The 23,454-nt window shown below is 40.2% G+C and overlaps 1 protein-coding gene across 4 annotated transcripts in view; it reads right to left on the bottom strand.

Annotated features, from left to right (window-relative positions):
* The window catches only part of LOC131466820 (testis-expressed protein 2-like), a 33,910-nt gene extending 11,535 nt beyond the window's left edge, over positions 1-22,375 (bottom strand). Inside the window, exons 1-7 of one of the 4 annotated variants that reach the window (XM_058640308.1) lie at positions 22,184-22,375; positions 20,539-20,630; positions 3,647-5,195; positions 2,354-2,554; positions 1,534-2,127; positions 1,260-1,421; positions 390-489 (exon numbers count right to left, since the gene is read on the bottom strand). In XM_058640308.1, coding sequence (XP_058496291.1) covers positions 390-489; positions 1,260-1,421; positions 1,534-2,127; positions 2,354-2,554; positions 3,647-5,170 — 2,581 coding nt within the window. In that variant the 5' untranslated portion in view covers positions 5,171-5,195; positions 20,539-20,630; positions 22,184-22,375. Of the gene's footprint in view, positions 1-389; positions 490-1,259; positions 1,422-1,533; positions 2,128-2,353; positions 2,555-3,646; positions 5,196-20,066; positions 20,285-20,538; positions 20,631-22,183 lie in introns of those variants that run through there. The other 3 variants (XM_058640305.1, XM_058640306.1, XM_058640307.1) reach the window with 3 other exon arrangements.
* Positions 22,376-23,454: the final 1,079 nt, after the last annotated feature.

Genomic DNA, 23,454 nt, shown 5'->3' with positions numbered 1-23,454 from the left:
AAACATCATGTTCACATATGTGTAAAGAGAGAGTTAGCATTTTTAGTTTGAACTAAGTGACACTTACGGTGAGGTTGCTGCATTTGCATTTGCATCTGCTTTTTAACACGGCTAAATCTGACCCGGGAAAAAACTGCAGCATTGTCACTAACAGGAATTTCACTCATTTTAGATATGCATCATTTTACCTAGTTGTCTCTGTCGTACATGTGTGTTAACATGTACTCTCTGACTAATGCACCGACTAGAAGCTAAAGTACAAGCTCATAGCCTCCATTTCACAGCTGATTTCTTGCAGTAAACGAATGTATGTCACGATAGTTCTGTTTGTCTCTGTGTCTTCTGTGAGTGCAAATGTGTACTGATTGAATTTGACTTCTCTCTCTTACCTCGATAGTCAACAAAAGGCTTGGATGCTGCAAGGATTCTGGGAGTAGCTGAGCCCATGTCCAGTTCTGTCAGGGTTAACTCGTTCATGAAGTAAGGCAACTGAAAAAAAAGAGACAAGCGCACAAATGAGCACATGAATAATTGATCTGCAAGAATATTATATCACTAAATATAAAACAATACCAGTGCATGTATTCACACAATGCCTGGATGACACGCTGCCTGATGCTTTACTGTCATCTATCTGTGCTTCAGAACACAGCTTGTTCCAACACTAGGTCGGTCTACAATATTATCTGCAGCTATAATGGAAACACTCACACACTCACCACAACACATTACAACATGAAGCAAAATAAAGGAAACGATCACTCAGCAGCTAAAGGATAAAGATGGTGTGTGCACGTGTGTGCACGTGTGTGCACGTGTGTGCACGTGTGTGCATTAGAGCTGCAACTGTAACTGATTAATCTGTCGATTATTTTCTCGATTAATCGTTTGGTCCATAAAATATCAGAAAACCTTAAAAAAATGTTGATCGGTGTTTGTCAAAGCTGGAAATGATGATGTTCTCAAATGTCTTGTTTTGTCCACAAACCAAAATGATTGACTTTGAATGATTTCTTTGTTATTCAGAGCAAAGAAATGAAGAAAATACTCACATTTAAGAAGCTTAAACAATCGGAAATCTTGTTTTAATCATGAAAAAAGCTTCAAACCGATTAACTGATTATCAAAATAGTTGTCGATTCATTTAGTAATCGATTAATCATTTCAGCTCTAGTGTGCATGTGTGTAGTCACATGTTTTCAGCAGGAAGGTAAACGATTCTCTATTTCTGAATGTGCTGTGGCCTTTGCTCCACTCACCCGTATCTTACTGAGCTTCATCTGAATCTTTTTGGAGACCAGCTCAACCCAGTGTGGCTCGCTCAGAAAGTCCCAAAACACCCGACCGAGAGCTGCATTCACCCAGGCGACGGACTCCTCCTCTCCCTGGGGCTGCACCAGAGCTGATGTGGTGCTCTGGAGCTAAAGAGAATGAGACACAACAGCAGCCATTTGTAATTACACTGCTTAAAAAGGTCTCATTTAAAAAGGCGTTGACAGAACAGTACGAATGGCAGAAGAAGGTACACGTTACCTTCTTATCAGCTCCAGGGCTGCTCTGAGGACTCTGGAGAACGGGACTGGCAGTTGACGGAGTGACTGTTGCCTGGTCTGGCAGCAAAGTGGCCATGTAGAAACTGTAGTCCAACAACGGCTTGGTTTTTGCGCCACCTGCTGGTGCTGCTGCTGCTGCTGCTGCTGCTGCTGCTGAGGGGACGGAGGAGTCCTTGGGCCTGGGCTGAGATAGCAGTGCCTCGTCCAGACTGCTGCGGCTGTTGTTGCGACTGTGAGAGATCGGAGATCGGATTCCTGTCAAACTAGATGTTTTCCTCAAGTCCACCTTGAGTTTGGAAGCCAAAAGAAAGTGCTGGAACCACTCCTCCTTCTCCCTGCCAGTCCTTCCAAACAGATACAGGGTCAGGTCTCTACTGGAAGAAGACGGCGATCCACGGTCATGTGCTGCACCGCTGCCTTCTCCTCTGTCCTTTAGACTGGTGCCTTCATTAGCTTCACACCGGTCACCCTCAGCCTTTGAGATGAAGTCATCCTGTTTGCTGAGCTCAATGCAGATCGGGTATTTTTTGTTCCATACGCGCTTCCTGGCCAAGTTCTGAGGCATTAGATAAACCTACAAAAAATTGGGGGGAAATATCTCAAGTATTTGGTTCCCAAACAGTTTCATTGCAAATGTAACAAGTCAATGAAGAAGATGGTCATTTTTTGCCGTTTACTGCTGTATTTACTAGATATTAACATCAACATTTTTCATCTTGGCAGAAATTTCCATTGACATTAAACTCTAAATCAAGTAAACCATAATGTGAGTGATTTTATGTTAGCAGGTGACAACATACTTTGCAGTTGGTGAGGTCGTAGATCTTCTGACTAACGTAGGTCACATCAGGTTTGGGTTCATTGTGCACGGCACGGCGGGCAACGTTGTGGTTGGGTTTCGACAGACGAATGATTGAGCCTTCCAGTCGGACGTACACCGAGTGCGTCAGTGTGGCGTGGTACGTCTCTGGGTCATAGTTTGATATCTCGTTCATCCAGCCCTGCGGGGGGAAAAAAAAAATCCATGTTACATAATGCAAATTATATTTCAAGAAATAACGTCTAAAACAAGAACAGTACACTAACCCCGGCAGCTACTTCTGTTCATGAAAATTGCAGTTGTTTTTTTTCTTTTGACTGTTTGAACAACTACTAACGTGCCTGGATAATGAGGACACTGTAAATATCTGCTCACAGTGTGATGTCACCCATACGATAACACGTTTCCACGGTGACAGAAAAGGTTAGCTGTCGCTTTCTGTGAACGTTACACTGTTAAGAGTTGCCTTTACATGTGAGTGCAGCTTTGTTGTCACTTGCTTTCTCTGAGTGAGTTTTCAGTGCATTTGGCTCAAGTGAAGACGAGCACCTAACGTGTCAGCCATTCTGTCACCAGAGTAAAAACTGAGCCTGTTAACATGCATTTAAGCCTTCATTCACAGCTCGTCACACATTCACTCTCTTTCCTCAGCCATTAGATAACAAGTGATCAATTTGGAGATAGATGTACATGTAATTTGTTACACACGGTTTTGTGAACTGCTCGCAACTGTGTTGTTCACACGGAAACAAACGTGTGCCAGTGTTTTGGTTTTACTCATCATTAAAGGAATGGATAGATAGTGTCTCTTGTAACATGACAACCACCTTGCAAAGACATTGCAGGTGGGCAAAGACATGCAATATGCTGGGACGATCAAAAATGTAATGTTCTGATTATCTTGAGCAACAGTTACTGCAATTATAAAAAAACAAAAACACTTTAAACAGTTGAAATTACTCTTAAAACACAATGAAATATGAATGACTTTTGCCATTCACAATCATCCTCATAATGAAAAATTGAACACAATCAATAAATGGTAATGCCAGTATATTTGTATATCGTCCCATACCTAGTTGATGTGTTTGAGCCTTGTCTGCTAACCAGCAGGTTTTAACATCTGAGTATTTAAGCAAACAGAAAGTCCCTGAAGCTGCAGAGGACGGAGACAGAAGTAACCAACCCGAGGGGTTAAAAGCTCCTGCAGCAGCACAGAAAAAAATCCAAAAAAGTCTCAAATAAATCCAAAAACGAGGACAAATTCACCAACCTTATAAATCTCTGGTTCTTTGATGTCCAACTTGGTCTGATTCCACAGCTTCCGATGGCGTGTGGAATGTCGAAAACCACCAGAAGCTTTTGGTCCCGTCAGCCACACAACCCCGATGGCTAAAAGAAATCCAAGTCCAATCCCGAGCAGCATTCCACCAATATAACTTGGCAGAGGTAATACAAAACAGCCATACACCATTACAGTAAGGATGATTAGAGTATAGTGTGGAACACTAGGTATCGACACAATACTTTCAGACTCATCGTCACTACATGGTTCACTGCTGCCACTCAGTGGCACTTTAGCTTGACCTACAGTTCCAGTATCATCAGTTGCATCACTGTCCATGCCAGTGCAACTTTCAAAGTTTTCACTATACAGGATGCAGAAGTCGTCATCCTCCTGTTTGGCTAAAGCAGACATAGAGCACTTTTCCAAAGACATGGAAATTAAAGACTGCTTGCTGGGGCTCTTGGTCACAACAGTGGAAGGAAGCAATGGTTCAAGTAGACCAGAGATCCCACTGTTTGGGCTCTCATCATCCCAGTCGCCTCCTTCTTCCTCCTTGATGCAGTAATTGTTGTTGCTCTCCAGTTGACCATTGACATCAGTAATGTTGGAGAGTTCTGTGGCACTGACAGAGAGGGCCTTTGGCCTGTAGATGCTTCCGCTAACTAAGCTGCTGCTCTTTTCATCCATGATCTTACTCAGCAGTTGGAGCGGTTCAGCGATGACTTCAGAGAGACGACGCTTGGTGTCTTCAATTCGTGCCTCGACATCTGAAACTTTGAAGAAGCTGCGGCTGTCTGTCGAGGTTAATGGAGAGGATGGGGCAGTTTTTGAGTCACTGGCTGAAGACGTGGTAGCAGACGGCATCCGGGACTGTGTGAATTGCTTGAAGAGTTGCAGGTTAAGTCGAGGTTCTGGAAGACGGTAGGGTGTGGAGGTCGACGGTGAGTCCTGGGAGGTGTCTGAAGATAAGGACTTGACAAAAGACTTCATGAGTTTCCTGTGTCTTAGTGTTGGGCCAGAAGCAGAAGAGGCACCATCACGAGACTCGGTGTCAGATGAAAGAGACTTAACCAAACTTAGAAATGGTTTTTCAGTGGATGGAAAGCTTAAAGATTTAGTAGGAGAGGAGTTGGCCATTGAGCCTTTCTGCTCAGCACTATTGGATGACGTGGGTTGTGTGGGAGACGTGTTAGTGTGACGTGTACTAACGTTGGATGATTCAGGACTGACAGGAACCTCGGCTGCAGAGTCCAGTGCAACGCCTTCAAACATCTCCTCACTTGCTTCCAAGGCTGTCACAACACTTGAGTCATCCTGAGCAGCTGAGGTAGTGGAGACAGTTGTAATGTATATCTCTTCCTCCTCCTCCTCTTCCTCCTTCCCAAAAGCAGAGAAGTGGATGGTGATGTTCTCCTTTGATAGTGATCGCTGTACATGGAGCTTGGGGGCCACGGCAGGTGGCTGTTTGGAGTGAGCGCTGTCTGCATGGCTCGGACGCCGGCTGGTCATTGCAGTGCTCCCACTGAGTGGCAGTCTGCAAAGAAGAGGGGACACCACTTTAGTTTCTGTTCAATGACAATTCAATTGACAAAAAAATGGTGGTTACAATGTTTCGACATGGAAAAATAAATGAATATCTAAATATCTCAAGTGTCTGTCTAGATGCTCATTCGACCATAGGGTGTGTGGGCAAGATTACATAGCTATATACTTAGTTGGATGAGATGTAGCTTGTCATCGAATTCCAAAGAGCAACAATGGAGAACATCCAGCATTCCATGTTGTTTCTTATTAGCATGTGGCTGTTTATCACAAGAAGAAGACGAGCTTTGTTTGAGAGAAAGCTGCGTGGAAAAACACCAGACTGTCCCTTTACGAGCTGTGCCACTGACCATGGTGCCTCAATGGAAGGTACCAAAAATCAGTCATTCGTTACCCTTTTTGATGTTTGACAATGAGAACACAAAGACTTTGACTTAAATTCCTCCGTCTCTGGGTTTTGGACTGTTGGACAAAGAAAAGACATCGAAACAGCAGCCCTTTGTTCTTCGTGGTGTAAAAACACAAAAGGTGTTGAACTATAATGAAAGCATTGTTTTAAGGTCCATTTATGGGGGAAGGTACAAGTAGTTTGTAAGTAGGTAAGTAGGAAGATCATAGTAGGAGTGGGAGATGGTACTTAAAAGTGTCTTGTTCATATAATGTCACCGTTACAGAAATAAATCTTAAAGCCTGTTAGTACATTGCAGTCTGTAAAAATAACAATCCAAGTGATCTAATTAAATCTCTTTAGGCAAAACCCCAAAATCTATAAGATAAGATAGAAACCTTTTATTTAACCGCATGGGGAAAGTTCCCCATTCAAAATGACATCAGCTCTGTACACATATAGATATAGTCATTTAAATTAGCATGAGCAACTGTTATGGATTTGTGAGTAGTTCAGAATACATCACTCTTAACAAATTAAAATGTACATTGAACTACAGCTGCCTATAACGCATGGTTACTGGCTATAATTAGTAATATTTGTGAAACCATGGAGAGTCAAAATCTCCTGGTTTGAAAACATGCAATCACACAGACTGGAACACAACAAAGAGAATCTGTCTCTTGCAGTTGGTGAGGTCAAAGACGTGCGGGAGATGATACTGTACGTCAAATTATCAAAAGACGGTCACCACCATAACAACAACAACAACAACAACAACAACAACCCATTTCCAAATGTTCATTTGCATGTGTGAGTGTGTGAGTGTGTGAGTGTGTGAGTGTGTGGGTGCTCACACATGGAGTGTTGGTTGTGTCACACTTCCATTCAGCATTAATGAGGCATCTAAAAATCACCAGAAATACTAAACAACACTCACAATCCCACTCACCACCTGCTGACACTTTACCTATCACAAACTCCAATCAGCATAATCAAAGAGCCCAAAGTGGTGTGTTCAAAAATAGGGCAGCTCGGCTAAAACAAGAACCAAGACTAATGAGGTGTATGAAATATGCAGCCTTGACAACAACACTGACATGTGGACAGAGATGGTAATGATGCATGCAAGTGCTTTTTGAATATTTCAATTACATAACAGACTTGTCTTGTGACTATCCTAAACCTTTGTCAACAAACAAACCCCAAAACAATATTCCCAGTCTTTGACAGACAGTGTGGCCATGTATTAGAAACAGTACAACTGTCTTATAAAGATCTCATAATCTATGTCCAAAAAGACGACAGACATCAGTTGCCAACGTTCAACTAATTAATAAATTAATAAATGACGTTGATGAAAAAATGTTGGATCCTACAAGATGCCTCAAAAAGCCCACCCTGAATTATTAACCGATCACAATATCAGGTGCATTTTATGATGAATGTAGAACTTTCATGGTGAAAATCAAATATATTAAGGAGGAAATTTAGGTTTAACTGAAAACAGAGCTAAATACATGACTAAAATAAAAAGTAGTACACATAATACACAATTAAGTAAGAGCTATACTTGCTACTGACTGTGTAAAAGTATGAATTTGATTGATGATGGGTGAGCTTTCAGAGTTCCAGATCTCAGAATTTAGGTAAATAACATACAGGGATTGGGCTTTTTGTTACCTAGCAACTCAGGGTAATGCAAAGCTATGTGCTTATGAGGGACAGGAATGTATTCTTAAGCCTTTGCTGCATACTCAGCCATTCTCAACAAACAATTCAGTGTTATTTTAAGGCAAAAAAAGCCTGAACATGTACATGTATGTAGCAACAGCACACAGCTAAACAATGTAACCCTAACCCTGTACATGAAATCCTCAAGCTGTAAAAATCAGCATAATGATAATCTCTTGTTGACATTTGGTACCGGCATCCACTCACAGAGGTGGCATGAGGCCAGTCTGGATGAGTCTGGATGAGTCTGGATGAGTCTGGATGCAGACTCAACTTGACCACACATTGTCACATGGTCACAAGAGAGCAAAACCCCAGTCAGGCAGTCTGCCAGTCACCTCTGCCCACAGCTAGTCAGCCTTCAGTCAGCAGCTCCACAATCAAGTCATTCTATTGTTGGACATAGATTTAATTTTTAACATTTGAAAATCAAAAGGGCCAAAGTCTCTTTGCCAACATCACATTAGGATCAGTGATATGGTGGGAAAATGTGTGTGTGGTCTGAAAGCTGAGTCTGTTTCTCAGTTGAAAACTACAGGGATGGAACAAACCAGCAGCACTGGGCATGTACCGTGCATACGGTCATCTCCAGGAGTGTGTCATTGACAGTGTACGTTCCCTGTGTGTTCTATTCTCTGGCCTCCTCCTTGGATTGATGCTGATGAAGATAATTACAGCAGCGAGCCGGGCTCATTACCACTGGTGCTTTGCACATTTTACACATGTGTTCACACCTCTCTTCTGCTGCATCAAGCAGCTGACACTCGCAGCTTTTACACCCATGTGACTGACCTGAGCAGCTATCATGGCTGTAAAAATCATTCAAGTACTGGGTTTTCAACAAACAAATGAAAAAAAGAGAAACTCAGCACTTTATGGTACATGAAACATGAGCCAGCATGTCACATGACTCTGTGATAAAGGATAAACTGCAAGACTAACATAAAGCAATACACGGTGATATCCGTCTACCTGACAAATACAACATGTACCTAAAAAGTATTAAGAGTCGGACAACTGACCATAATTATTAATAATTATTCTACTATTAATTCCTGCTTGTGGCAGTTTGATTGCCTTAGAATGGCATATTGTTTTTTATTCAAATGTAAATATTTGCCACCGTCATATAGATAACACAAGCTCACGATGCGTTGCCTTGATGGTAACTAACCCTTATTTTCATAATCGAATAATCTGTCGATTATTTTCTCGATTAATCAATTAATCGTTAGGCCCAGAAAATGTCAGAAAACCTTTAAAATTGGTGATCGTGTTTGTCAAACCTGGAAATGATGATGTTGTCAAATGTCTTGTTTTGTCCACAAACCAAAATGATTCACTTTTAATGATTTCTTTGTTATGTGGAGCAAAGAAATGAAGAAAATATTCACATTTAAGAACAATCGTAAATCTTGTTTTAATCTCGAAAAAAGCTTCAAACCGATTAATTGATCATCAAAATAGTTGTCGATTAATTTAGTAATTGATTAATAATGAATGAATCAATTCATTGTTTCAGCTCTAATATTGTTGTAAATGTCACATCAGTATTTTTCCCCGTACTCAGTGTCATATGTTCTGGTATGGGTATGGTACAGATACAACACAACAAATGGGAACATCTCAGAACTTCACATCATAACCTTCTTTAAGGAGCTCTGTGGCGTTTTCTTACGGACAAACAAACCTTTTATTTACATTACATTAGGATGGGTGGGGAGGTGACTTAACAGCACTTTCCCCTCCTTAAACATCAACATCCATAAAGTGCTCAAGGCACCCACAACCCCTGGTGAGATGCTTGGCAAATAAAGGACAGAAAAACAGTTTTTTTTAAAGAAAAATATAAGCAGCACTGAGCGGTCCCGCACACACCACATCCCATGCATGTCACCATCAGAGAGAATCAGTCTAAGCTTTGCATACAAATTGCCATGAAGATAAGTTTAACACAGCCTGAGCTATGATTCATTTAATGTTCACCAGGTCTATTTTTGATGCATCTTATTGTATATAAACCCCGACTATACAGACCCGGATCCTTGATGAAATGTCCTAATAAAACTGTGTGGCTTAGCATGATACACTTTCCCACCACGTTTCATACGTCTTGCTACTTCCTGAAAACATACTTTCAGCCACTGGACTGGACTCTTCGTGGACAGAGACTCTGGAACCATGTCATATTGCAATATCCCCATGTCCTGGCGTGCACGCCAAGATTTGGCTTTCATACATGGAGAAAAGTGTGAGTGAAAGCTAAATAGCAAAAAGAAAAAGATGAAAAGACTAATCAGTCCCAATAAAATGAGGCGGCACGAATTAAAATGTTGAATTAAGCATAATTTTTAGTGAAAGAGTGTTAAAACTGCAGCATAGGATACAGCATGTGGGTTACATGTTTTACTCTCAAGCTTTGGATCAGAACCAGTGGGTCCTCTTGGCTCCCCGACAGCGATCCTTGTACTAATGAGTTGCTTTGAAAGCAAACTGACCTACTGTGCTGACCTTTGTTCCCTCATTATCGTTTTCTGAGCCGTTTAGCAGTCAACAAAACAAGCACACAGAAACCTATTACTTATTAATCTAAGGATCTCTGCAGTGTCTTTTTATTTTTACAAGGATCTGAACACTCGTTACAAAGCAAACTGTTTAGTTCTTCAGCAATGTCAAGTAGCCAGAGCATCTTTCAACATAATGTAGTGCAGTGTAAAGGTCAGTCAGTCAGTCATCATCTACCGCTTTATCCTCTGCCAGAGGGTCGCGGGGGGTGCTGTGCCAATCTCAGCTACATCGGGCAATAGGCGGGGTACACCCTGGACAGTTCGCCAGTCCATCGCAGGGCCACACACACAGATAGAGACAAACAACCATTCACTCTCACACTCACTCCTATGGTCAATTTAGAGTGTCCAATTTACCTATCCCCACATTGCATGTTTTTGGACTGTGGGAGGAAGCCGGAGAACCCGGAGAGAACCCACACACACACGGGGAGAACATGCAAACTCCATGCAGAAAGGCCCTTGTTCCAACCGGGGCTCGAACCCGGGTCTTCTCGCTGCAAGGCGAGAGTGCTAACCACTACACCACCGTGTGGCCCCAGTGTAAAGGTATAAAGGTTAAATAAACTAACTGACATTTCACTAAATATTAAGTGTTCAGAAGAAGAAGAAGAAGAAGTTCAAAGACAGAAATAATACATTCTGACTGATTAGTTAGTAGTTCAGTCGTCATTTTTGTCACCTGGATGACCTCTTGCTCTTTGACCTCTAAACTCAAGAGTCCACATGAGTTCTCTGGGGAATTCACAACGTCATCATAAGAAATTTAAGAAAGTCTCTAACTGTGGCAGAGGCAGCTAAATATAGACAAATAAATAAAAGCTGGAAGTAGCTGGAATTTACAGTGTTTAATAAGTCACATTATATAGACCAGTGTTTGCCAAAGTGTGGGTCCCAGCTGAGTGGTGGACCTTAAAAGTATCGCAGGTGTGCCCAAGAATAGGCTGTTTTATATTATATTAAATTAATATAATATATGATATGATATGATATGATATGATATGATGATATGATATAATATGATATAATATAATAATATACATATTATATTTACATGCAGGATTAATATATTTACAGTGCCGTTTAAATACTTTGTGTTCTGAGGCTGTTCCACAGTAGGATGGTCTTCTTGATTACCTCACGCCCCAAACTGAACTTTGTGAGGACTTTTTTTTTTAAACCAAAGACGTGACTGTCAGAAAAAGAAAAGCCTAATTCCTTGTAATGAGTCATGAAGACATTTCACCTCTTCCTTATTACACACTAGGGAAGTGAGTAGTTTGGCAAGACTATTGACTGGACATTAAGATGGAGGACATGAAACCAAAATGTCATGGTTGTCCCCTGATGGCCGGTTACATGCTAACCAAACTGACGATGAATGAATGAATGGATGAATATGACTGAAGGCTTGACAATACCATACAATTATTTATCCCCGTGGGGAAATTTGTTGGAGAGCAATAACATTCATATACACAACATTTGATCATGAAGATAAATAAATGAAAATGAAAAAATAAGAAAGCACGTGTGTGTGTGTGTGTGTGCAAAGCAGTTTTACAGTTCACCCAAAGTCTTCAGTGTCCTCACATGCCCTATGCAGAATGCTTCCCTTTTACTTGAATCAGTCAGAGTGTACCCTACGGTGAGAGGTTGCTTCAGTCTCCCTCACATGATTTTGCCCTTAACTGAAACAATTAGTCACTTGTTTCTAAACCCCTTTAAGCCGTTACAATTATCCAAGGTTGCTGTTAGAATCATAACACACACACTATACGATACGATAGGAAACAAAGTGGCACCTGGAAATACTGGCACCAGTCGTCTTCAATATCATCCTTTTTTTTTTTTTTCGATTTTCCAGATGTTAAAAGTGTCTATTTGAGATTTTTTTTCTCACTGCCTTCCCATTTTTTAATTTTTGATAACATTCACAAATATGAACTATTCCCCCCACAGTCGTGTCTCTACCATCTACATTAAATGCACGTGGGTCAAAAATATCAGCAAATCACACTCCAGTGTTTGCAGTGTTTGCAGCTCAGGGATCGCATGCCAACGGTATTTTCTGTTCATTGTGACCACTGTTTTCTGCCAACACACAACCACGTGCCAAAGCCCCACAGAGCATCTCAAATATCATACACTAATGTTTCAAATGACATCAGAAGCATTAAAAGGAAGCTTGCTAAGGGACAAAGATTAAGATACAAGGGAAATTGGTCATTAAAATACTTGCCAACATTAATTCAGTCTCTTGTGGAAGGCAATGAAATCCCATGCCACGCTTCCTGAACCACGTTGCCTAGTAAGAGATTAGGAGTCCCACTTCAAACCCTGCTGTTTGTTTGCAGCCGTAATGGCTTTTCCTGCTCTTACATTGACAGGTTACCTAATGACTTGCTAAAGTGTCTCACAGCCCAGTTCCCACATTAATGCCCCCACCAACATTGCAGCTACAGTGACAGTTCACGGTTAACAGCCCCATAAGCAACGGCAGTTTACAGAGCTGTGCACACATAACATGAACCATCGTTTAGGAGTAAATCTTCAGGGAGAAATGAGAGCTAAGCATTGATGTATACATTTCCAGAGAACAGTCTGGGGTCAGAGTGCATCATATCAGCCCAACTGGGAAGATAGGGCATTGGTTATCCATTTATTTATTCAGAGCACAGTTAGATTTCTGCAAGCTAAGGTCTACAACACCACATTGTCCAATACAATTTAGTTTCAGTGCAACACATCATTTATGTCCATCAGCATCTGCGTGTAGTTAACAAAACTGGCTGTGGTTCAGCGGTAGAGCAGGTCGTTGGGCGAGACACTGTGTGAATGGGTGTGACAGATGTGCATGTGTGTGTGTGTGTGAAAGAGTGAATGGCAAAACTGTAGTGTAAAGTATTTTGAGTTGATATCAACAGGGCCTCACGATTCTGAAACTAATTGCGATTATTTTGACTGGAACTGTGATTGCAGTATGATTTGCGATATTAGAGGGAATTGTCATTTTGACATCATTTACATAAAGACTACTGTGTGTGCTAATGTGTGCGAAACAAAGCTGTTTTCTTCTGTCTGCAGAATACAACGTGTAGGTCAGGACAACATTTAATCCAAATACACAATACAAATATTGTGCCTCGTGCCATGTGACAATTGCAGTAAGCCATATTGCGATTTTATTGAAATTACAGGTGCTATAAAAACTACTTACAATGAAACGACTGTATATTTTGACAATGTTTTTTGTCCATGTTCACATTGAACTAAAGAGCTTAGAAATAACTGATAAAAACAAAATACTCGTCTCATGTTGAGTCAGAATAGAATTAAGAAATTAGAAAAGAATTAGAATGAAGTGTCTCTAGTTTTGTGTTGAATGTCTGTTTATGTTGGATGATCATGTAACGAGAAGTTACTTTGCTCTGATTTATCCGTCTGTTCTTCTTTAAGTTGTGACATGCAGTGTGTCTGCTAAACCTGTGCAAGTTACAATACAAATGTGATGGAGGTCTGGGTCCTGAATGGACAGCATGTGAGACCTGGGGTCCACCTGTTAATGACCACAGCCATCAATCTTTTCATCTTCTGTGACATCTCATGATGGATGAATGGCACGCATGGGACATCTAATGACATCCTATCACAAAGATGGTTTTGTTTTTTTAATCTGACATGGTTTTACAGGTTTCACCATCTCTGTGACATTGACCAATAGGAGCACAGTTGACAGTGTTGTGCCAGAAGAGATGAGGCCGTGCAAAACTGCAAACACAGCAAAAAACTGGAATGTTGTTGGTGTTGCAAGGTGGACATTTTGTAACAGAAGAAGATTCGTCAAGCTATGGCAACAAAAATGATCCTGCCTTTGAGGTGTCTCCTCAAGTGACACACACATCATAAAAGACTGCAAATATTGTGATTGTCTCTTGGTTACAACATTGCAAGAATGTATGACTATAATCCCTAATCTGACAGAATGACAACCTCAGCTGACAAGTTTCTTCAATCTTGACCCCAGCGTTAATGTCATATTGTAATGTAATATTCATGTAAGTGGAAAAATATGCTTGTACTGGGTGTGGCTAAGTGAATTAATAGAGGCCAAGGTGTGTGGTATGTGGTGAGCTGGTAAATGCTTTCAGATTTCAGGTTCAGGGACAAACAAACAACAGCAGCCAAACAGAAGTGGGACTGTTCTCAAAAATGCTGACAAACTGGTGTGACAGGCAGGGACTGAAATGTTAGGCAGTGAGATCAGTGTGGATATCAACGGTCTCGAAGCCTTCCTCTTCCAATCACAACAGAGACGACCAAACTCAACTGACAAAACAGGATTTTTGAAATACACAGTTTTAAAAAAGTTCTCGAAACCATCCTCGTCTGTATGAAAACTGCTGTCAAACATAACGAACGCCTTGTTAAGCCAATTAGAAGAGAGACGGACAAAACCTTACTACCTGTTCTGGTAGATAAAAACAAAAAAGTAAGTACTCTATTTCGAAGCATGTTAAAACTCCATTTAGCAACATTCAATACCATCACACCACTAATTATTATTTTCATAATTGATTAATTTGTCTATTATTTTCATGAATTAACGAGGAAATCATTTGGTCTATAACATTTCTATCGGCCTTTTTGGATGAACTCCTTGACTGCAGTGGCGACAAAACTGTGACACGACTCAAGCCGAGTTCTGTCTTTCTCCTCCAACTACAGCAGACCCTCTCAGCCTTGAGATGCATCACCTACGCCATCCATCCTTCTAACCGTCTCCTAATAACCAAACAAGTTAACTAGTAGTCTTCCTTCCGTTGCTATTTAGTTATCGTGTAGCAGCTCGTCCTATTTGTGGTCCTTCCTATAAAAAAAACAAGGTGCAAACGCCGTCAGCATGCATGTAATCATGCTCTGCAGACAATTTAACCAGAAAAACCTTTTCAAAAGGCCTTGACGTAGTTCTCATTTCAGCTGTGGTTTATATTTCTGAGGAAAACTGATAAGAATAATCAGTTGGCATCTAAACTGTATTCACTCCTGACACCAGTGTGAAAGGCTTAATGCATCTTATCAACAGTCACAGTCAACCTCAGCCTTCTAACCAATGTGAATGTGCCGCAGTATTGAGATGAATGGCAGAGACCTTTGGGGCAGCCATCAACCCTCTGGTTCTGGTTGAACCCAAGAAACCAACTTCCTGCTTGGCTTCAACAAAGATTCTTATGTTTCCCCAAATAGTTTCCAGTCCATGTTCAAAATCAGCAAACTACATAGATTACTTTCCACAAATCCATGACAGAGAATAGACGGTGATTGTAGCGTCTCAGAGCAGATGTATCCTGGTTTTTAAACATAAATGGAGTAGCATGGCTGTAGCCTCAGCCAAACACTAATGTTATTGTTCGGTGTGAGAGCAGCTCATAGCAGACTGAAAGAGCCTGTGTTAAATTATTGTTTTGCAGACTAATCAGCAGGACATGGTAAATGGCTGCTTGAAATCTGAAAAGTGGCTTTAATCTAATAGTCGACAAGCTCAATCTTCCCCAGGGTCACATTTCAAACAGAAAATCAAAGCACTGACGCTAATTCATCTGTGATCCCATCGCTCTGCCACAGAATGCTGCTTGTGACTGTGCTGTAGCTTTGTGAATGATGCAGTTTCAAGTGAGAAACTCTGAAGTCATATTTATAGGCAGGCTATAATTACACACCTTCCCACCTCCCACCTCGTCTCCATCTCCTGGTGATAAATGATTATTGTGACAGCAGTGAGATGAATGGCACTGTCAGTGAGTGCACAGGGCGGGCAGACAGCACCTGAAAGCAGCCTGGAATCACTGTGCTCCTCATGCCTCTGTGATGGTCATTATTTCAGGGCTTTGACCAGTAAGACTGCAGCAGCAGCATCTGTCTATTATAACAAGAAAAGATGATGACACGGCTCCTCTAGCAATAAACCTGCTGCATTTCAACACTGCACACACTGCACGGCCTCATTGTACGTCACCTGCCAAGTTTGAAACCTGTCAGGTAACCCGATGAACAATTAGGAAAGGAACATTATTATTGTATAATTGTACAATACATATATAATCACAGAATTATACATGCCTTACATGTTGGGTATTACTAGTTATTCAAGAACCCACTTGGAAAAACCTCACCCTCAAAAACTGTGAGATGGCATGAGGAAAAAAAAAACCTCCACTAAAACCAAAAGACGTTTAAAAGCTCACTTTCATAGAGAAATATTAGGACCATTTTTTTAATAGTGGAGAGCAAACGACTGAACGGGTTAGTAAAAAAAAAAAAACTTGAGTGCAAGCTTAAAATGTCTTCAGGGACTTAAGTCAAACTATTATGAGCTCTCTACAAACAGACAAAAAGTTACACAGAGCCTCAGGCAATCACAGTGCATCACAATTATGAAACCAGCTACATTGAGCTACATTACTATCACAACAAATGTCATACCATTACAGCTGAAACCATGAATCGATTATAAATAATAATAAAGAATAATCAGTTTGAAGCTTTCTTCATGGTTAAAACAAGATTTCCGATTGTTTAAGCTTCTTAAATGTGAATATTTTCTTCATTTCTTTGCTCTGGAGTACAAAGAAATCATTAAAAGTCAATCATTTTGGTTTGTGGTCAAAACAAGACATTTGAGATCATCATCATTTCCAGGTTTTGACGAACACTGATCAAACTTTTTTTACGGTTTTCTGATATTCTGAACACCAATAGATTCATCGAGAAAATAATCGACAGATTAATCGATTATGAAAATAATCGTTAGTTGCAGCCCCACATACCATGGACGTGTTACTGCAATGTTATCATATCATGACTTTTTGATATTGTTGCATCACTACTCCCATCAACTGGCAAAGAGGAAACTGGGCAATTGTAAAACACTGACCAAGCAAACAAAGTCTTACTAGTGACTACTAAACAAGCCTTTGGTGACTTTTCTAAAACCTTGGATTGCTTCAGTTGGTCTATGTGCAGCAATGTTCCATGAGGTCAGTGAACTACCTAAATATAGTGAATGAGCAGGTTTCTCAGGCCTACTGCAAGATGACAATGCCAGACTTCATCAGGGCTCATTCTGTGATTGGATAATTCAGGGAGTGTGACTCATTTTCACACATGGACATTTTCACCAGAGTCCAGACCTTGACCCCACTGAAAAGACTTTGCTCAGTGGTGCAACTCTTAAAACCAAAAAACTCTTAACCATCATAAAAACAAGATCTTGGTGAAACAATGAATGGTTTTATAAAAATAGTTTAGACCTGGTGAGATCTGGAATGACTCAGAGCTATGAACAGGTGTCAAGTCTACAGGGGAGTCAGGAAACTCCTACACCGAGAATGATGAGCAGCACAAGTTTGTTGTCCTGAGGTGAATATGACATTTGATGATTATAATATGGGGGAAACAATCACCAGCACTCCCACTACCTGTTTTACTGCATTGCTCAATGGCAAAAACACTCCATCTTTATCTCAAACTATTCATTACTATTGTGATCAGTCAGTTAAAGATTAAGCATTTGAAGCAAACAGTGAAAGTCATTTAGTTTCTTAACAGTTAACATTTAGCAGTGGAGGACGAGTACACACACACACACACACACACACGTTTATTTTTAACCTACTGTCACTGACAGGAAACGGAGGACGAATCCTCTCCAAATGATTCTGATACGCTGCCAGTGCTGCTGAAGTGTGACATCCCCCATCACTGCACCTGCTGCTCAAACCTTAAACCTCCTTCTGTCTCTCACAGGTGTGAGAGGTCTGCGTTGTTTTTCTCCAACACCGTGACGACGCCGTCTCACGCATCCTTTCTAACATGGCAGGCAGCTAAGCTCACACGGTGCAACACTGCTGTCTTATCTGTGACATATGTCAGGTAAACACAGGTAAAAGCGACTTTCATCCTGCAATACTGAAATACTGCCGAGACGAACCAGAACTAAATCAATGTTTATGCATTATGCAAAAATCTGAATTTTTATCTTTATTGCTTCACTTCCTGTGATTCAGCTCATTCAGCCTTAAAATGTGCAGTGACTGGTGACGGTACTTTCTAGAGACCAAAAAATTCACTCCCTTATTTTGTGTTAATCATTATAAAATCATAAATTATGGTCTGAGCTTGTGTTTGCAGTTACTTCTTATGTACATCAAGCTTTGGGTACAGACGGACTATTCCTATTGGTAGACCAGCAGATGTTGGTTTTAAGATTTCATTACATTCATTTATGCTATTCTTGAGATTATTTAATATGCAGACATTATCCATGCAGATTTAGCCTCTTGCATAGCCAACTCCATATGTTTAAGAACCACATTTTCACATTTAAGATTAGTAGTCTGGATGTATTCAAGACAAATATTGCAAAAAAATTCAATAACTAGAGAAATAGCAATGTTCAAAGCCATGTTCTACTACATGAGATCAAAGTTCTCAGAAGTAACAAATACCTTTGATAGTTCTGTTTCCTTTTTTTTTGTAAAAACTAACCCTAACCCTAACCCTTTACTTTAAGTTTTTTAGTAAAAGTCTACTTTGAAGAATTTAAGGTGATCTTTAAAAAAAAAAAAGAAAACTATGTTTCCTTATGTTTTCAATCACCAGAGAATTAAAGGCTGCTGTGTTGTCATTACCTTTCACTTCCTTGGAGTCTACGATGTTATAATGGGATTCAGTTGGTTGCAATGTGACCCCATGACCCCTACATCCAACACAGTGGGCCTTTCATAACTGGACGAGATGGTGTAGTGATGCTCCACCTTTTGAATTAACTACACAGTGAATCTTAAACTTAAGCTCACTTCAGAAAAAATATATACTATTGCAAAATGAAATCAAATGTAATGTGTACGACTGGGACATGAAAGGTCTTGGAGTGCACATGATGGCTTCAGCAGATTTTGTGCTCTATCAATCATCATCATCATCATCATCATCATCATGACTAAGACCCCAACATTTCATTGAAGTACACATTCCTGGGGGGTCAGCTGCTGTTTAAAACAATGCATGTACGTGATGAGCAACAGCTACATGTCAAAAGTGAAAAGAATAAACAGAGAGTCTGCAGTAAACTGGTTGGATGACATTATGCAAAGCAATCTTCCAAAGAAGGTGACTAAACATTTCAAATATACCTTGGGGTCCTGTGTGCAAAGAAACCTGTACAACACCTTGCAGTTGAGGCCCAGCTGATTACAGTTTTCTTCAGCTGATATTTCAACCAAATTACAAACAAACCTGTATCAGTATTTACTGTATGTGTCACAATCAAGAATATGATTTACTGTTTTTTTATAAATGATATGTCTCTTGCATAGTTTTGCATTTTATCGTCTCACCTATTTAACTATTCCACTGCTGCGACACAAAAAAACGTCCTCTTCAGGGGATCAATTAAGGAGAAAAAGATGTTTCACACAGTTTGTCCAGCCAATGACATCGTTTACAATTCCTTTACAGCACTAACTGCAGCAGATGAAGTGGTATCTTCACAAGTTAGGTTAGAAACTAGTTTGTTAAACATATGGAAATAAATGAACAATGGCCCGGTACAATAGATGCCATACTCTCTCCAAAGATTCCACATTGGTTCAATGGGAGGCCTTTGTCTACATTTACTTGAAAATCCGCCAATAAAAGATTCTCAACTGGCCCGAGGCCTTGAAGTCTGTGGACCTTTCAAGAGACAGTCACAAATCAGAGGTCATGTTTCTTTAGAGCTAATTAGCTATAACAATGTCAGGTTTATGCATCTGCATAACTGTATGGAAAGAAAGTCTTGATCAGCGCTGATATTGTAGCGGTGACCACACATAACTCAAACATAACTCAAACGTAAAATGACTGTGAAACTACAGCAGGTCAGAGTACGTCAACAGTAAAGCCACCAGTGAGTGTACAGGCTGGATGGCAAAAGCTGTGTCAGCCAACAGCGTGACGTTCACGCCACCTCGAAACCACAGAGCCCAACAATAAATGCAAATAAATGGAAATGCAGGTCAGATTGGGGTGTACCGTGGGTGTACCGTGGGTGTCCCGTGACCAGCTGGACTGCACTTTGTGGATAACAGGCATATTTTCATAAAATCCAAATGCATAAAACTGTGTAACATACCAAACTGAACCGGTGGAAGTGGTGCTGCGTGGAAACAAGCTTCCCGAGTACGGATTGCCTTCATGCAGCTCTGGAATATGGCCAAATGCGTCACTAACGACCTCAAAATGTGGTTTTAGTGATTAGATCCAAGGGCACATTCAAGGCGTACTTGGTGTGTATTTAGCACGGTCCACTTGTGATCAGCTCGCTCAGGATGGATGTTAATACCAGGTGCAAACAGGGTGAAGATGTCATTAATCTGTCATTTCCCCACGTACAGTATGAAACAAAAGAACCCACATCATTCCTTTGATCCTTGGAAGTATTTTTGTTTTCATCTTCCACTCTGACTCACTCAGTCAGTCAGAGTCTGCCAGCCCGGCCGCTCTCCCATCCCTCTCTGATTATGTGGACTTTGCTTTCACTAAGGTCGTTTGTAGCTCGGGAAACGGATCAATAATGAGTTTAAATTTACTGGCAAAGTGCTTACCTTGTATCCTCAGTGCCATTCAATCCAGCCTGAGACTCGCATCTGCTTACTGAAGAGTCAAGTTTCACATGTGCATGTTGTTCAGGCAGCTTCTAAGAACACATGCAAAATGCAAAATCATTATGTCCATATACAAACATGTCGGCTACAACAGCTGTTTTGTCAGAGATTGATTTGGGAATTATTTCCAACCTTTTATTGAAGTTGTTTAATTCATGAACTCAACATACATGTTTGTGTATATAATCAATGTTGTTGATTAGTTTATTCAATTACACTGTCGTACTTTTACTGTTTTACCTTTATTAACTTACACAATCTGCACCATGTACATTGTCAACTGGTTTATTTTGGTGTATTCTTATATTTAACTCATTATTCTCTGTAGAACTGTGTATTTTTTTCTATTCTATATTCACGTTATCTTTGTAGAACTCTTTAATATCGTCTCTTATTATTTACTTTTTTTTAGTATTATTTATATATTTTATTCTTCTGTTTCATGTATCTTTCTATATTTTAAAGGAAATAGCAGATTGACCTATTCACAATAATATTAAATGAAACAGAAGAGGCAGCTTGATGGATGGACTTTGTTGATTCCAAAAACTGGGAAAATGTTGTGTTACAGCAGCACTTAAAAACTCTTTATGTAAGAAACATGTAGAGGAAACTAATCGCTCACAGTAATTATTTTAAATAGATTATTCTAATGAAAATTAGAGTAATAACATAAATGAAAGTGACCATTCCCTCTCATGTGGTGAATCTTATCGCAATCGCAGTTTCAGTCAAAATAATCACAATTAGATATTTATATAAAATCGTTCTAGAGTCATTTAGAATATGACATTGTTCAGATGGCACATCTGAGCCATTTCAATGACATAATTATCCAACTGTGTTACAAATACTCTTCTCCCATGAAGAAGAAATAAGCAGCTCTCAGCATGATTCAGCTAAAATGATGATTTCATTTTCCTTTTGACAGTCTGTGCACAGAGAAGCACGTGATATACAGGATATTTTGGATTGTATCGGGTTGTTCATCTTTAACCGTCTGTGATTCTGACCAGTATCGGACCAATGACCAATACTGATACCTGATACTAGTATCGGCTCATCACCACTTCAGACCCATGTGTTCAGACTTGCCTGTTTCATTGTGTTGGTTTGAATAGTTTATTGTTGGTCTTTTCTTTGAGCAGCACTTTGTGATGTCTGCTCTTGACAAGGTTATTTTTATGATTATAAAGCTGAGAAATGAAGTGAGTGTCAACATAGAGGGATAATAATATTTCTTTTATATTACTTTTAAGCAGATCCATGAATGACAGAGTTACGTGTTCACTGAGTGTAGACTGTGTTTATACACATTTATAAAAAGTGAAAGTTGTTTCTGTGGTAGTTCGTGTAACTGTAAGAGCTATGCTAACATAATGAAAGTTGAATAGCATCACAGACCAGTGAAACCAGCCCGTCTTGTGATGCGAGCTAACAACAGCGTTAGTTACTGACACACTTTCAACACCTTTATTAGCTCGAAAAGGACTCGACGTTATCGAGAGAACTCGACGGAGAGGAAACACAATGATTCAAGTATGTGTTTGGAAATCTTTGGCGAACTCAGGCAACGAGGGCTTACCGTGCGGGCAGGACTTCATGTTCGTCTCCATACGCCGAACAAAACCGAACATGCGAACCCGAGCGAGAGGCTTTTTCCCCGGCCAAGCGAGAGCGTGCGGTGCCGTTGAAGCGTTATCACTTCCAGAGGCTTTTTCCCCGGCCAAGCGAGAGCGTGCGGTGCCGTTGAAGCGTTATCACTTCCACGTACCAAGTAGTTGGAGCTGCTCAGCCTGTTGACAACTGTCTCACTCGAGCCAGTTCCTTAAAGAAAAAACGCTGGAATCCACCAAGGCCAGAGCAGTCGAGACCGAGCAGGAGGAGCGGAAGCGTCAAGGCTTGGCGGGCGAGCGTGGACGATCGATGTTTCCGCGCAGCTGCTTACATGCCTAGGGCAGATGGAGGCAGATGTGAAAAGGTAAACAGTGTCAAATGTAAATAAGTTTATAGAATAATGTTGTTGTACAGTATTTTACGGTGAATAAATGATTGATTTACAACGGCTCAGATTTAATACAAGTGATTCGCCCGTGTTTAAATGACATTACAATGACAATAAATCTAAGTAAGAAGTGACAAATGTGGACATTTATATAAAATTCCTTGTACTAATAATTGATTGATAAATAATTGAGCTGGAAGCCACACATGATTACCGTTACAGTAGCAAACCCAGTCACGGTCCTGTTTAAATATTATTCTATAAACACTTCTTACTGCTCCTTCATATTGTGGGGGAAAAACAACTCTAATCCTACAACTTAAAAAAAGAAATGTAAATAAACAACAGCAAATAACCAACTGAAGATGAGCAAAGAAAACTATTGTCTCAACTGACAGGAAAACAGCATGACCTGAGGGAACAGGATTATTTACCAAACAATCAGTGAGAGTTAACACCAACCACCATATATATATATAATAATAATAATGTATAAAAATATAAAAATGTCAACTTATGTCAGAACACTGAAGACTGGAGTGGCTCAGTGGTTAAGACCAGTACCCTGTCTTAACCACCTTAACCACCCTAACCACCCCTGTGTGCAAAAGACTTCATAATTGCAAGTTCAACTCCACCCCTGGCAGGTTGTACTCAATTCCCTTGTAAGTCACTTTGTAATGTAATGTAATAAAATAAAAATGTAGACACAAATTAAAAAATAATATCTCCCTATATTGGCAAACTTTTTATTGCAAAACTGAGCCATAATGTCACTGAATTAATTCTGTTTGTCACAAACACTGTAAGTGCAAACCCATCACTTACAGATGATTCATAACTAACACTTA

Source organism: Solea solea, chromosome 10, assembly GCF_958295425.1.
Source record: "Solea solea chromosome 10, fSolSol10.1, whole genome shotgun sequence".
NCBI classification, from domain to species: domain Eukaryota; kingdom Metazoa; phylum Chordata; class Actinopteri; order Pleuronectiformes; family Soleidae; genus Solea; species Solea solea.
Note: the sequence above shows the minus strand (reverse complement) of the source record. Positions and strands in the feature narration are given on the sequence as shown.